Source organism: Trachypithecus francoisi, unplaced genomic scaffold (assembly GCF_009764315.1).
Source record: "Trachypithecus francoisi isolate TF-2019V2 unplaced genomic scaffold, Tfra_2.0 Lachesis_group6, whole genome shotgun sequence".
Lineage (NCBI taxonomy): Eukaryota > Metazoa > Chordata > Mammalia > Primates > Cercopithecidae > Trachypithecus > Trachypithecus francoisi.
Window position 1 is genome coordinate 125,087,543 of NW_022681471.1, and position 16,769 is coordinate 125,104,311.

At 40.4% G+C, this 16,769-nt stretch overlaps 1 protein-coding gene across 4 annotated transcripts in view; it reads left to right on the top strand.

Annotated features, from left to right (window-relative positions):
- MID1 (midline 1) overlaps positions 1–16,769 on the top strand; it is a 414,458-nt gene that overhangs the window by 387,882 nt on the left and 9,807 nt on the right. For all 4 annotated transcript variants that reach the window (XM_033201032.1, XM_033201030.1, XM_033201033.1 and 1 more), the window contains exons 8-9: positions 3,520–3,681; positions 13,399–13,606. In XM_033201032.1, coding sequence (XP_033056923.1) covers positions 3,520–3,681; positions 13,399–13,606 — 370 coding nt within the window. The remainder of the gene's footprint in view (positions 1–3,519; positions 3,682–13,398; positions 13,607–16,769) is intronic.

Here is a 16,769-nt window from a genome sequence, read left to right on the forward strand (position 1 = left end):
TGACATTAATTTTTATTTTTTATTTTTATTAATAGAGTTATGACTATAGATGTTAATGAAGTGCTTATCAATAACTAGATATTTATTTTACAACGTTTTCCACATTTTTTCTAAAACTACTTTTGATGCGTCATTTTAAATCTTAAATTGGGTCCTTTCCCCAGCAGCCTATTCTTATTCTTAGCAGAAATCAAAAGCTGCATTTTTTTCAAGCCTTAATGGCTAAGTAGTTATCTGCTTTTAATTTATTGTAGTCACTTAGAAAACATTCATCAAAGTTATTAAACATATACTATTTTTACAGAGAAGAAGGAAAGGAATGTTCACTTTTGTCCAGTCTGTTGGAAGAGACAAAGGATGTTAGAAACCAGTGTGCAGCCTCTCCTAAGACTGTCCACATCTTGTGACATTTTTACACATAATTTTTTGTGGCAAGATGACAGGTGCCATACAAGGCTCTGAAATCCCAGATGTAATTAAGATTTTATAATGAGCCACATTATGTAGGGAAATGCTTCTAACCCATTGTGAATGAAAAAAAAAAAGTATAAAATCAAAAACCTCAATTAGGTTTCATTGTGGACAAATTATTTTCCAAGCTCCATTGTTTTTTTAACTGAGTCGGAGGAGGTGAATGTTGGAACACCCTCAGAGATGATTGAAAATGAGTTTGGAGAAAAGTGAAATTTCAATCAGGATGGTTGTGTGGGTGTTTCATAAAGAGATGAATAAAACCTGGTCAAGAGTCCTAACACAGTGGGGTGTCAAGGCAGAGAAGTCTTGCTTAAGCAAACTCAGTGTCATATGCAAGAAGTTAGGTGGTGCTGGCGTAAGACCAACACCAGTAATGCTGCACTCCAAGTCACCCCACTTACTCCAGCCCCCAAAAGAATATTGTCAGTGTTGCTTTCCTGGCATTTTTAATCAACTTCTCAGTTATTATCTTGGCAATAATAATAACATAAAGGTAAACCTAAACAGTAATAGTTGTTAGTATTCATGAAAGTAGATTGTCCCAGTGTAAAGCTAACCAATGAAATTTTACTACTTCATAAACATTTTGTTCTTTTAATATTCGAGGAAAAAAATAGGGACCTCTTCAAAATAATCAGGATAGTCAGAGTCCCTTTTTGTCTGGAAAAGGTTTCTGAAACATAAAATCTTTGTTGGGCTAAGACTTTGGACTTTAGGCCAAGTTACAGTTTGCAGCAATTTCAGACATCTGCTTTATGATGTTGCTGAAAGCGTTCCCCCACCACATTAAACCCAGCTTTTGGGTTGTACAGTGATGTAAAGTTTATTGAAACATTTTTACACTTGCTTTCTTTGACCACAATAGTCATTTTATTGTAACATATTCAATTAAACAGGAACAGTGTAAAAGCAGTGAAATTGATAGGATGCTCATTTGAATCTACTGGATGCCTTAATTTTTCTCATTTGTGGCTGACTGCCATTGACAAAGATCTAGGAATATGGGTAGACTATCCTACATAATAGAAAAGCTACTTTTTTGTTTTATTACTATTGTAATAATATTAAGTACCTAAAGAGAGTTATAGGCCTCTTGGGGCCCAAAACTCAGAGTTCAAATGACCCTTCTTTGATTGGATCAAAATCTAATATTTGGCTGTGGCATTATCCAGAAGTATGGAGTTTATTATAGCTATGTTCAAGGAAAAGGTAAGGTGAAGGAAGATCAGAAGGGATATATAGTAAGGAAATTCCCATGTTACTAAACTATTTGTGGATGTTTTCCTGCATCTTATACAATGAGAATTGGTAGGAAAACAGAGGGCTAAGAGTTAGAGAAAATAAATTTGGGGAGGAGGGGCGGATTGTGCCTCTTTTTGCTCTGCTGAATCTCCAAATATAAACACACACACACTCAAACCCTTCTATGAGTCCTAAATTACATTCTTGCTTCAAGCTGGCTTTTTCAAATCTGGCAGTCCACTGGCGAAAATGTTTGCAGGTAGAAAAAAAAAAAAGAGGCAACAGAAAATTCACAAGACCAAATATATGTGAGTGTGTGTGTGTGTGTGTATATCTTTAGACATATATATATATTTAATTCACTGATGTGTACTTGAAAATACTATGCACCCAAGATGGAAATCATATAAGGTGAATTCTCACAATTGACAAAATACTTTTAACTTTTTTTCAACTGTGACAATACCATGAATACTTTTTAACTCAAAGATGGAGAAAGTATTCAGTAAGATTCAAAGACAGGCTTCAGGAGCCTGTGACTACCTTGAAACGCTATGCAAATATTGTGGTTTGGTATGTATATGCATTTGTGAATTTCTTTCTACAGAAAGGTTTTATTAGATTCTCAAAGAGGTGAGACCAAAAAAAAGAGTAAGGGACTGCTTTTGAGAGTCTGGTAAAGTATAAGTTGCCTCAAGATCAAAGGAACTAACCCTTTGACTTGCAAATCAACTGAAAGAAGAGTGGGGTGGTGGCTTTGGAGTCCTCTGTAAGTGGAGGAGGCCCAGCCCTCTCCCAGGGACCACTGAAGGAAATCAACAGAGTCAGGAAACTTCTTGACAGCCTGGTCACCAGGGGTTTGGAAAAAGGTACTATTGGAGTAGAGATTGATGGATGGAAAAAGGAGAGAGGGGAATTGGACCTGATACCAAAGAGATGTTTTCAGCCGTCAACCAGCTGCAAAACAAAATGGGCTTCCTTTTCCTACATATTCTTCCAAGCATTATAAATCCTCGGTCTGCTCCCCAACCCACATCCTACAGGATGCAGCCAGAGCAACAGCCCCACTCCACTCTGGAACCAGTCATCCTAGGGATGCAGCTGGTCAAAAATCCCTGTGGACGCCTTCCCAAGATCTGCACCAGACCCTGAGCTGCCCAGGTGTTGCTGCTCCAGAGTTCTCTTAGGAATATGTCTCCTACATCAGTTAGTTACAGCCACACTAATACAGAATCACAAACGATCCTGATGATCATTTCTTAGCTTCCCTGTTGGAGGTTGGTTGGTGTTGGCTGATCTCTGCTTGGTTCACTCCTGCACTGGCTGGGCGTTGGCTGTGTGGTAAAGCTGTTCCCTGTCTCATCCTGTTGGGATGAACAGAGTATCCTAGGAATATTTTCTCCAGAGCAGTGGTAGACACAAAGGGTCAACAGAAACCCTCAAGGCTTTGTCATGCCTACTCTTGCAACTAGCACATTGTCATTTCAGCCTCATCCTATTGACCAAAGTAAGTCACTTGACCAAATTCAAAGCTGTGTGACAGGGAAATATATTGCACCTCTTTAGAAGGAGCACCTGCAAAGTCATTTGGGCCTGGATATACAGGGCAGGGAGAATTTTGGAGACAAAAATGCAATCTGCCACATCTATATTAGTGAAGTCAGTTTTTCATACATGGCTATCAGAACAAAGCACTTCACTTACCAACTCTATTCAAATAAATTGAAATTATTCAACTTAAAATTATGCAAGCATTGCTCCCCTTGTGCCAAAGAACTGCACCGTGTCTGATTGGCTTTGCAGGTCTGTGTAACTCGGCTGATAGCTGGATGATAGTACCCAACATCAAGCAGAACCACTACACGGTGCACGGTCTGCAGAGCGGCACCAAGTACATCTTCATGGTCAAGGCCATCAACCAGGCGGGCAGCCGCAGCAGTGAGCCTGGGAAGTTGAAGACAAACAGTAAGTGCTGTGAACTCAACAGAGCTGTCATGTCTTATCTGCTCTTCTTTCAGCTGACTCTGTCCCCCTTTCTTTTCTTTTTCTCTCTCTTGGGTATCATTGACAGCCCCCCAAAACAAGTAAAAAGCCTGTGTGGAATAATGGAATTTGCATCAGATACCTCTAGGTTCCAAAACTGATTTCTATTCCTTCACAGCCATGAGACCATTACTCTCTCTGCACTTGAGTCTTCTCATTTTTTTTTAAAATTATACTTTAAGTTCTAGGGTACATGTGCACAATGTGCAGGTTTGTTCGTTCCATATGTATACATGTGCCATGTTAGTGTGCTGCACCCATTAACTCATCATTTACATTAGGTATATCGCCTAATGCTATCCCTCTCCCCTACCCCCTACGCACAATAGGACCCGGTGTGTGATGATCCCCTTGCTGTGTCCAAGTGATCTCATTGTTCAGTTCCCACTTATGAGTGAGAACATGTGGTATTTGGTTTTCTGTTCTTGTGATAGTTTGCTGAGAATGATGGTTTCCAGCTGCATCCATATCCCTACAAAGGACACGAACTCATCCTTTTTTATGGCCACATCGTATTCCATGGTGTATATGTGCCACATTTTCTTAATCCAGTCTGTCACTGATGGACATTTGGGTTGATTCCAAGTCTTTGCTATTGTGAATAGTGCCACAATAAACATACGTGTGCATGTGTCTTTATAGCGCCATGACTTATAATCCTTTGGGTATATCCCCAGTAATGGGATGGCTGGGTCATATGGTATTTCTAGTTCTAGATCCTTGAGGAATCGCCACACTGTTTTCCACAATGGTTGAACTAGTTTACAGTGCCACCAACAGTGTAAAAGTGTTCCTATTTCTCCACATCCTCTCCAGCACCTGTTGTTTCCTGATTTTTTAATGATTGCTATTCTAACTGGTGTGAGGTGGTATCTCATTGTGGTTTTGATTTGCATTTCTCTGATGGCGAGTGATGATGAGCATTTTTTCATGTGTCTGTTGGCTGTATGAATGTCTTCTTTTGAGAGGTATCTGTTCATATCCTTTGCCCACTTTTTGATGGGGTTGTTTGTGTTTTTCTTGTAAATTTGATTGAGTTCTTTATAGGTTCTGGATATTAGCCCTTTGTCAGATGAGTAGATTGCAAAAATGTTCTCCCATTCTGTAGGTTGCCTGTTCACTCTGATGGTAGTTTCTTTTGCTGTGCAGAAGCTCTTTAGTTAGATCCCATTTGTCATGGGATCTTGATCAGGTGGATAAGCTTTTGATGTACTGCTGGATTTGGTTTGCCAGTATTTTACTGAGGATTTTTGCATCAATGTTCATCAGGGATATTGGTCTAAAATTCTCCTTTTTTGTTGTATCTCTGTCAGGCTTTGGTATCAGGATGATGTTGGCCTTGTAAAATGAGTTAGGGAGGATTCCCTCTTTTTCTATTGATTGGAATAGTTTCAGAAGGAATAGTACCAACTCCTCCTTGTACCTCTGGTAGAATTTGGCTGTGAATCCGTCTGGTCCTGGACTTTTTTTGGTTGGTAGGCTATTAATTATTGTCTCAATTTCAGAGCCTGCTATTGGTCTATTCAGGGATTCAACTTCTTCCTGGTTTAGTCTTGGGAGAGTGTAAGTGTCCAGGAAATTATCCATTTCTTCTAGGTTTTCTAGTTGATTTGCGTAGAGGTGTTTATAGTATTCTCTGATGGTAGTTTGTATTTCTGTGGGGTCGGGGGTGATATCCCCTTTATCATTTTTTATTGCATCTGTTTGATTCTTCTGTCTTTTCTTCTTTATTAGTCTTGCTAGCGGTCTATCAATTTTGTCAATCTTTTCAAAAAACCAGCTCCTGGATTCACTGATTTTTTGGAGGGTTTTTTGTGTCTCTATCTCCTTCAGTTCTGCTCTGATCTTAGTTATTTCTTGCCTTCTGCTAGCTTTTGAATGTGGTTGCTCTTGCTTCTCTAGTTCTTTTAATTGTGATGTTAGGGTGTCACTTTTAGATCTTTCCTGCTTTCTCTTGTGGGCGTTTAGTGCTATAAATTTCCCTCTACACACTGCTTTAAATGTGTCCCAGAGATTCTGGTATGTTGTATCTTTGTTCTCATTGGTTTCAAAGAACATCTTTATTTCTGCCTTCATTTCATTATGTACCCAGTAATCATTCAGGAGCAGGTTGTTCAGTTTCCATGTAGTTGAGCGGTTTTGATTGAGTTTCTTAGTCCTGAGTTCTAGTTTGATTGCACTGTGGTCTGAGAGACAGTTTGTTATAATTTCTGTTCTTGTACATTTGCTGAGGAGTGCTTTACTTCCAACTATGTGGTCAATGTTGGAATAAGTGCGATGTGGTGCTGAGAAGAATGTATATTCTGTTGATTTGGGGTGGAGAGTTCTGTAGATGTCTATTAGGTCTGCTTGGTGCAGAGTTGAGTTCAATTCCTGGATATCTTTGTTGATTTTCTGTCTCGTTGATCTGTCTAATGTTGATAGTGGAGTGTTAAAGTCTCCCATTATTATTGTATGGGAGTCTAAGTCTCTTTGTAAGTCTCTAAGGACTTGCTTTATGAATCTGCATGCTCCTGTATTGGGTGCATATATATTTAGGATAGTTAGCTCTTCCTGATGAATTGATCCCTTTACCATTATGTAATGGCCTTCTTTGTCTCTTTTGATCTTTGATGGTTTAAAGTCTGTTTTATCAGAGACTAGGATTGCAACCCCTGCTTTTTTTTTTGTTTTCCATTTGCTTGGTAGATCTTCCTCCATCCCTTTATTTTGAGCCTATGTGTGTCTCTGCATGTGAGATGGGTCTCCTGAATACAGCAAACTGATGGGTCTTGACTCTATCCAATTTGCCAGTCTGTGTCTTTTAATTGGAGCATTTAGCCCATTTACATTTAAGGTTAATATTGTTATGTGTGAACTTGATCCTGTCATTATGATATTAGCTGGTTATTTTGCTCGCTAGTTGATGCAGTTTCTTCCTAGCCTCGATGGTCTTTACATTTTGGCATGTTTTTGCAATGGCTGGTACCGGTTGTTCCTTTCCATGTTTAGTGCTTCCTTCAGGATCTCTTGTAGGGCAGGCCCGGTGGTGACAAAATCTCTAAGCATTTGCTTGTCTGTAAAGGATTTTATTTCTCCTTCACTTATGAAACTTAGTTTGGCTGTATATGAAATTCTGGGCTGAAAATTCTTTTCTTTAAGAATGTTAAATATTGGCCCCCATTCTCTTCTGGCTTGTAGAGTTTCTGCCGAGAGATCTGCTGTTAGTCTGATGGGCTTCCCTTTGTGGGTAACCCGACCTTTCTCTCTGGCTGCCCTTAACATTTTTTCCTTCATTTCAACTTTGGTGAATCTGACAATTATGTGTCTTGGAGTTGCTCTTCTCGAGGAGTATCTTTGTGGCATTCTCTCTATTTCCTGAATTTGAATGTTGGCCTGCCTTACTAGGTTGGGGAAGTTCTCCTGGATGATATCCTGCAGAGTGTTTTCCAACTTGGTTCCATTTTCCCCATCATTTTCAGGCACCCCATCAGACGTAGATTTGGTCTTTTCACATAATCCCATATTTCTTGGAGGCTTTGTTCATTTCTTTTTACTCTTTTTTCTCTACACTTCTCTTCTCACTTCATTTCATTTGTTTGATTTTTAATCGCTGATACTCTTTCTTCCAATTGATCGAGTCGGTTACTGATGCTTGTGCATCTTTCATGTAGTTCTTGTGTCATGGTTTTCATCTCTAGCAGTTATTTTATGGCTTTCTCTGCATTGATTATTCTAGTTATCCATTCATCCATTCTTTTTTCAAGGTTTTAGTTTCTTTGCGCTGGTTACATAGTTCCTCCTGTAGCTCTGAGAAGTTTGATTAACTGAAGCCTTCTTCTCTCAACTCGTCAAAGTCATTCTCCATCCAGCTTTGCTCCGTTGCTGGCGATGAGCTGCGTTCCTTTGGAGGGGGAGATGCGCTCTGATTTTTTGGATTTCCAGCTTTTCTGCACTGCTTTTTACCCATCTTTGTGGTTTTATCTGCCTTTGGTCTTTGATGATGGTGACGTACTGATGGGATTTTGCTGTGGGTGTCCTTTCTGTTTGTTAGTTTTCCTTCTAACAGTCAGGACCCTCAGCTGTAGGTCTGTTGGAGTTTGCTTGAGGTCCACTCCCAACCCTGTTTGCCTGGATATCAGCAGCAGAGGCTGCAGAAGATAGAATATTGCTGAACAGCGAGTGTTGCTATCTGATTCTCGCTCTGGAAGCTTCGTCTCAGGGGTGTACCCCACCATGTGAGGTGTGAAGTGTCAGTCTGCACCTAATGCGGGATGTCTCCTAGTTTGGCCACTCAGGGGTCAGGGACCCACTTGAGCAGGCAGTCTGTCCGTTCTCAGATCTCAACCTCCATGCTGGGAGATCCACTGCTTTCTTCAAAGCTGTCAGACAGGGGCATTTACCTCTGCTGAGGTTCCTGCTGCTTTCTGTTTAGCTATGCCCTGTCCGCAGAGGAGGAGTCTACAGAGGCAGGTGGGCCTCTTTGAGCTGTGGTGGGCTCCACGCAATTCGAGCTTCCTGGTGGCTTTGTTTACCTACCTAAGCCTCTGCAATGGTGGGCACCCCTCCCGCAGCCTCGCTGCCACCTTGCGGTTAGATCTCAGACTGCTGTGCTAGCAATGAGGGAGGCTCCGTGGGCGTGGGACCCTCTGGGCCAGGTGTGGGATATAATCTCCTGGTGTGCCATTTGACTTAGACCCTTAGTAAAGCACAGTATCAGGGTGGGAGTTATCCGATTTTCCAGGTGTTGTGTGTCTCAGTTTCCCTTGGCTAGGAAAAGGGATTCCTGTCCCCCTTGCGCTTCCCAGGTGACGCGATGCCTTGCCCTGCTTCAGCTCTCGCTTGTCGGCCTGCACCAGCTGACCAGCACCAACTCTCCAACATGCCCCAGTGAGATGAACCCGGTACCTCAGTTGAAAATGCAGAAATCACCCGTCTGCTGTGTTGCTCACGCCGGGGGCTGGAGGCTGGAGCTGTTCCTATTTGGCCATCTTGGGCGCGCCCCCTGAGTCTTCTCATTTTTAAAATAAATATTCCTGGAGGCATTCTTGTGAGAAGTAGAAGATGTATATATAAGACCTGACACACAGTAGGGACTCTGAACATGGTGGATAGTGTTATTTTTCATAGCAGAATAGCTAACTAATCACTCTTCAGAAATTCTTTCTTTTATTCTACAAAACAGTCTGAGTCTGTGGTTCTCAATCCGGGACACTTCTTCCTCCCCCTCCACGCCACCCTACCAGGACATTTAGTAATATCTGGAAGAGGTTTTTAGTTGTCACATCTGGAGTGGATGCTACTGGCATGTAGTGAGTAGAGGCCAGGGATGATGGGAAACATCCCCAATACACAGGACAGTGCCCATCACAGAGAATGATCTGGCCTATATGTGTGTTTCATGATACTGTCATCTCCCTCTCTCTGTCTCTGTCCACATGTGTTTTGTTTTATCCTCTCTTCTTTCTTTATATCCTTTTGATCTAAGAATATTATGTTACATAACATGGTGTTTATTTGCATAAGACCCCCCCCCAAGAGAAAGCAAATTGGAGTGTGTTGGGGGGGAACCCTCATTTAACCTATATTCTTGTTTCTCAGTATAAGTGTTGTATCCTAGAGGAATGTGTTGGATCCTAGAGGAAGAGCAAGGGATTTAAAGAGAGCACTGAATTAAGAATGGGAAGACTGTGGCTTTCCCACTTGGTACCCATATAGCTATGTGGCTAGTTTCTTCATATTTTTAAATAGACTTTTTATTTTGGAATAACTGTAGATTTATAGGAAATCCGTAGATAATACAGACAGTTCTGTATACCCTTAACCCAGTTTGCCCAAATGTTAATATCTTATGTAACCTTGGTACAGTTGTCATAACTAAGAAATTAACATTGATGCATTACTCATAACTAAACTCCAGACTTTATTCAGATTTTACCAGCTTTCCACTAATGTGCTTTTCCTATTCCAGGACCCAGTCCAGGATCCCACAATGCATTTAGTGTTCCTTCACTTTTAAAATGGGAATATTTTAACAACTTGAGGGTTGTTATGAGTTGTCAAAAAGACCATCTCAAAGTAATTCTAAGTACATAAGAAAATATAACGTGATGATATGTTTCTTTACAGTCATACAACAAATGGCACAATACCTGTGCACACTTAGATCAGTAGTATTTGATTTGCATTTGAACATGTAAATATTTGTTCCTTCAAAAGATATGTTTGAGCATCGAGTGTGTTTGGGATGCTATGCAAGATGCCAAGGATATTATGAATATCTTCAACTCCCTAAGGTGTGCTTCTCTCAAAAAGGTTATAGACTATTGAGGAATAAAGCACATTAATCCTAATTAACATTCAGTTTGTGAAGTCTCTGACTGGAGTAACCATGAGAGGTTCTAAGTTGACAATGCCAGGGTGCCCCAGCACAAACTTGAGAGGCTTTCCAAAGTAGGTTATGAGCAGGAGAGGTGAGGACACAGTGTTCCATGCAGAAGGAACAGCATGTGCAAAAGCCCAGAGACAAGGAGAATATATTTATGGAACAGAAAATTGATCAGTGTGGTTAAAGTGTGTCTTAGGTTGGGAGGATAGGTGAGCCAGGAAGCTGGAGACAAGAACAGATTGCAAAACCCTCCTGGGCCACACCAGGGAGTTTCTTTGTATACCAATGATTGGTAAAGGAGAGACTGAAGAGTTTAAATAAAACAGGCAGGATGAAAATTTCCATGAAATAAAGCGCTCTTGCACTATGATGTGGTGAGTGGATTACAAGGAAGGAAGACTGGCTGCTGGGTACAGTATCAAAAGATTATTGGAAGAGTTGTCCATATAAGTAAACAATGGCCTGAATAAGAGTCGTGTCCCATACAAATATTATAATGAATTGAATTATTTAGTAAAGTAAGCTATTAATCTCTTTCCTGAACTAATTTGTCTTCACTGAAGCAAAAGCCTTGAATTGGGCAGAGTAGGTAGTGGTTTATTGAAGCAAAAGCCTTGAATTTGGGCAGAGTAGGTAGTGGTTTATTTGGGAAACACATCCTTTTTTTTTTTTTTTTTTGAGACAGAGTCTCGCTCTGTCGCCCGGGCTGGAGTGCAGTGGCCAGATCTCAGCTCACTGCAAGCTCCGCCTCCTGGGTTCACACCATTCTCCTGCCTCAGCCTCCCGAGTAGCTGGGACTACAGGCGCCTGCCACCTCGCCCGGCTAGCTTTTTGTATTTTTTAGTAGAGACAGGGTTTCACCGTGTTAGCCAGGATGGTCTCGATCTCCTGACCTTGTGATCCACCCGCCTCGGCCTCCCAAAGTGCTGGGATTACAGGCTTGAGCCACCACGCCCGGCCCAGGGAAACACATCTGAGGCACGGGCAGAATTTGCTCACCAAGATTACATGATTCTGCTCCACACATGAGTGGGTGAGGCTGTGAGCCAAGGCGGGCAGGATGTTTGAGGCAGTATCGCACCATCACAAGTCTGGTCTTTCCAATGGCTCTGACATTCTGATATATCTCACTGGAAGGAGGCCGAGCAGAACTTGACCTTCATTGTAAATGATGGGCGCCACCTGCTCTGCCCATTAGTATCCTATCATTTTTAATCCATATTCTACCTTCCACCTTTAAAAATTGAAATATTTTAAGCAAAACTGTCTTCATACTCTTCTTGTCTTAGTTCATAGTTTATCTCTGATAGTTGCTGGCATGATCATTCCTAAGGACTTTTTTTTACAAGTCAAAATTTAAACTACACATGTAATCCAATAGATCTTACGGCCTCTGAGAATGTCCAATCCCTGCTCAGCACTTGAGGGTTTTCTCTGCTCTCCCTTTAAAGCTTTTCTTTTCATTTTTATTGTTTTTGTTTGTTTGTTTTTGGTTTTTTGTTTTTTTTTTTTTGAGATAGTGTCTCGCTCTGTTGCCCAGGCTGGAACACAGTGGCACAATCTTGGCTCACTGCAACCTCCGCCTCCCGGGTTCAAGTGATACTCGTGCCTCAGCCTCCCGAGTAGCTGAAATTACAGGTGTCCACCACCACACCCAGCTAATTTTTATATTTTTAGTAGAGATGGGGTTTTACCATGTTGGTCAAGCTGGTCTTGGAACTCCTGACCTCAGGTGATCCACCTGCCTTGACCTCTCAAAGTGCAGGGATTACAGGCATGAGCCACCAGCCCAGCCTAAGCTTTTCTTTGATATGTACAGAAATAGATTTCTAAAACAAAAGCCAGCAAACTATAGCACAACAGCCAAATCTGGCTGCCTGATTTTGTAAATAAAGTTTTATTAGCATATAGCCACACCCATTCATTTACCTATTGTTACAGACAATAGGTAAATGTCATTTACTATAGCAGAAGAGTTGAATAGTCACAAAAGAGACCACATGGCCTGGCCTGCGTAGCCAAAAATATTTACTGTCGGGCCCTTTGCAGAAAAAGTATGCTGGTCCCTGACCTAAAAAGAAAGGATTTTAGAGGTGCTGGTGTTGTGTTTGTATCCAAGAGGCAACTGGAAATCCTTTGACCTACCCACATGTGACAACACACACTGTCCCATACTCACTGGGTCAGTTTCTTGCCCAGCATCGTGTATTGCCAGAGTTGAATTTACCAAACCTTTTCCTGTAATTGTTTGAGAGCTGCATACTGGACAGAAGGAAGCTGCCAACTGCAACAGTGGCTGTTGAGTTTGGACACCATGGCATTTGCATCAGGTTGTAACTCATTTCCTGCCTTTAAATGCCTTGTACCGAATGCAGTGTTGAATGACAGGCAGTACTCCAAACCAATATTGAATTGTCAAAGAAGTAACAACTATGACAAAATGTCCAGGTGTGACTCTGCCAAGATTTTTTAATACTTAAATCTTTAAGATACAAATGTGAGTAATGACATAGAGAAGGCCTTATTATATATAAATAATTTCATGAGTAGAAAACTCAGGCATTACTATCACAGTTTTACCTAATTTTGTGGCCTGAAAATTGTATTCTCATCCTAAATTCCTAAGAGTAGTGCTTTAATTTTTAATAATCTCAGAATAATATAAACCTCTAGAGTATTCTATATGTTAAGACCTAAGATCTTGATTTGTTTGGCTTCTGGTCTGAAGTCTATTGAGCATGAATGCATCTTATGCTGGATAGAACACTGCAGTGGTTGAAAATGGAGTCTTCATTCATTCCTCCTTTTTAGGATGCTATCCAGCCGGTATGTGCCTGTGCTGCTTGTGTACACCTGGAATCCATGAAGCTAGCTCACACTATGTGTTCTGGCTAAGCCTTGTCCATGCTGTTGTTGAATAGTTGGCATACCACTACTGGATCCCTATCTTAGAACTGGTAGACCGAAAGCTTATGAAGGCAGGCACATGTTCTTATTCACTCTTATTGTGTACTATACTTTACACAGAGTTGCTGCTCTCTATTGTCTTTTGAATATTATGAAAACTTTGCAAGCAAATGTCTTTGAAAGTTGCATATAACGTTTAAATTACTATTAAAATATAAGATACCACTTTGTGATAGGAGGCATGTCTCAGGGAGGGCTGACTTGTTCCTGTCTTTTAAATCTGATTTTGAAAATATGCTATTGGTTATAATAAAATAAACAATCCTCTTCCTCTTCCTTTTTCTGTTTTGTGAACTTGTTTTCAGGCCAACCATTTAAACTGGATCCCAAATCTGCTCATCGAAAACTGAAGGTGTCCCATGACAATTTGACAGTAGAACGTGATGAATCATCATCCAAGAAGAGTCACACGCCTGAACGCTTCACCAGCCAGGGAAGCTATGGAGTAGCTGGAAATGTGTTTATTGATAGTGGCCGGCATTATTGGGAAGTGGTCATAAGTGGAAGCACATGGTAGGTAACTTATATCCATTGTCCTGCAGTTATAAAAAGGCACATCTCATTCTGTACTTAGTCAACCCATACTGAAATGCATCTTAAAGAATAAAATGCAGAAAAGTTGTATTAGTCAGCTATTGCTAGGTAATGCTGCATAACAAACACCCCTAAACTCAGCAGATTCAAACAATGACCATATATTACTAATAACCACATCTGTGGGTTCTCTGTTCAAGATTATAGAGCTCTGGTCATTGGAAGAGCTATACCATGCTAACACTGCTCTTTCATGCCATAAACCATGGGTCAGCAAACCACAGCCCATGAGCCAAACCTGGCCTGCTACCTGGTTTTGTAAATAAAGTTTTATGGGAATACAGCCAGGTCCATTTTTTTACATGTAGTCTATGGCTGCCTTTCAGCCACAATAGCAGAATCAAGTAGTTAAGAGAGAATCATATGGTCTATGAAGCCAAAAATATTTACTTCCTGGTCCTTTCAAGAAAAAGTTTGCCATTCCCTACTTTAAAACATCACTCTTCATCATTATACAAAACTAATTTATGTTGCCTTGTATGTTTTATGATTCTAGACTGGACCAATTAGTGCAAATAGCTGAGGGTTGAATGGTGGGGGTGAAGCAGTGATCATAGGCTGGGAATAATTTCAAAAGGCCCGTTAGATCCAGCCCAGTAACTTTAGCCCACTGAGTTCTCTAAGAATAAGGGCAAAGGTCAGGACACAATTACACTGGAATTAGTTAACCTCACAAAGTTAACCTTGCCTAATCCACAACCACAAACTGCACCCCTTACTTTGACCGTCTGTCTCACAAATGCCTGCTTGCTATTGATCAAAAAGGGAGCTATTTTATTTTTATTTAATAGGCCCTCATATGGTCCAAGTATGTGCCAGGCACTGGTCGAAGCATTTTACAGATGTCAACTCATTTATTCAGGCTTACAGCCCTACAAAGGTAGGTGTTAATATTATCCACTTTACTGATGAGGTGACTGAGGTATGTGCTGAAGATCACAGGGTTACAACGCTCACAGGTGGCAGAGTCAGCAAGTCTGCAGTCAAGGGTCAGGCTCTTAACCAGCAGTCCACAAACATTATCTGTAAAGGGCCAGAGATTCAATATTTCTGGTTTTGCACACCAAATGATTTTTGTCACTAATACTCGACTCTTCTGTTGTAGTGGGAAAGCAGCCACAGACAACACCTACACAAATGGATATGGCTGCATTCCAATAAAACTTTATTTATAAAAACAGGCAGAGGGCCAGAGTTGGCCCCTGGGTAGTAGTTTGCTGTTCCCTGCTCTTAACCACCACGCTATGCTGCTATTCACAAAAGGGTGGTATATTTTTGAAATGCTGTGATTACTCTCTAGGGCTTACAATAGTGTACTTAATGAGTGATAGCTAAATCCTTGCTTTAAAAAAAAAATCAACATTCAAACTTGCATAGCCTGAAGATGGTGAGTATAAGTGTTTCAATATAAGCATAATAAAACACTTCTTATTTATATATTTTAAAAAGTTCAATTCAAACCTATGCAAATAATGTGAGATGTCTGAATCCCTTATATTGTAGGTAGAAATTAGCCAAAAATCTAAGAAGTGAATTGTAAGCTTCCCATCTCTCCCAATAATGGTACATACTATATTGGCTGAGCGAGTAGGTTTTCCTTTGTTGTTATCCTCATAATTCTCTTTGCCTAGAAGATTTTTCTGTTCCAATATCCTGCCAGAGGATGGAAGACAAATCCTTCACCCCACTAGGCTCTGGGCTAGATGGGCATTGCCATTTTAGCTGCGATGGGACAAAATTAAGCACAAAGGAAAACACAATGAATGCAGGTACAAAAAAGCAAATGTTTCTAGCTAATTAATATGCTGTATTAATCTGGGATAGAATCCAGGGTCTAAATGATTATTACTCTATTAATAATTATTTATGATAAATGAAACCTGATCATTATGATCTCATTGCCATTGATGAATAGTTTGCAAAATTCCATCAGACCACTTCAGTTATATAAACACAGATCAGCATTACCTTGAAAACACCCTCCAGATGTCAAAACTAACTCATAAGGGGGAAAAGAAATTCTAAAATTAATTGCTACACAATTAATCTTTACAAACGTGACTGTGTCAATTTCAGAAAAATCTTCATGTAGAAAGTCACTTTACATTTCCTGGGGGGTATTAGCAAGGAAGGGGTGCCCCCTACAATTAAATGCCTGTGACAGCTTGATTTGCAACAGCTAATGACATATATTTGCTTGTCAAATATAGTCCTGACTTTAAATTAATGTGTACATTATGATCTGTGCAATGGGGCATGTTAACATTGCCCTGAGAGACATAATTTTTATACTTTGAATTCTCCGCGTCTCACTGCGTAACTTAATGGAACATTACATTCTGCCTGCACCTTTCAAGCTCAATGGAAATATGTACCTAGTTTCACAGATTAATGATACTATAATGGTATTTTCCTTTGCTTAATGGACTATACACTTAGTTATTTTCTTACTCTCTAATGCTAATGTGCACTTGGTGTTTTATGAAATGGTGTTAACTAAACGAGTAATAACGGGTTCATGCAAAGATTATTAGACCAGAAGGGGTGGGGGCAGCATACAACTCTGGATTTTGCTCCCAATTTTAATCTGTTTCTATTTGCTACATGTGGTCAGCCATACCTGCCACAGCTATTTCATAGGGTTCAGTTAAGGTTCAAATGGGAAATAAACATCAAAGTATAAAAAAAACAAAAATGCTGTGCCACAATAAGAAGGAAACAATACAGATGTGGTGATTTTGTGATGCAAATGCAGGTTTCAAATTGTCTGAAAGATGAAAATGGTATTTACTGGGGTATACAGAACATTTTAGGGAATGGGAGATATTGACAATTGCAAAATGAAAACCTTTCCAAAGTGTATGTATTAGTCCATTTTCATGCTGCTGATAAAGATATAACTAAGACGGGGCAATTTACAAAAGAGGTTTATAATGGACTTAACAGTTCCATGTGGCTGGGAAAGCCCGCAATCATGGCAGAAGGCAAGGAGGAACAAGCCACGTCTTACATGGATGGCAGCAGGCAAAAAGAGAACTTGTGCAGGGAAACTCCCCCTTTTTAAAACCATCAGATCTCGTGA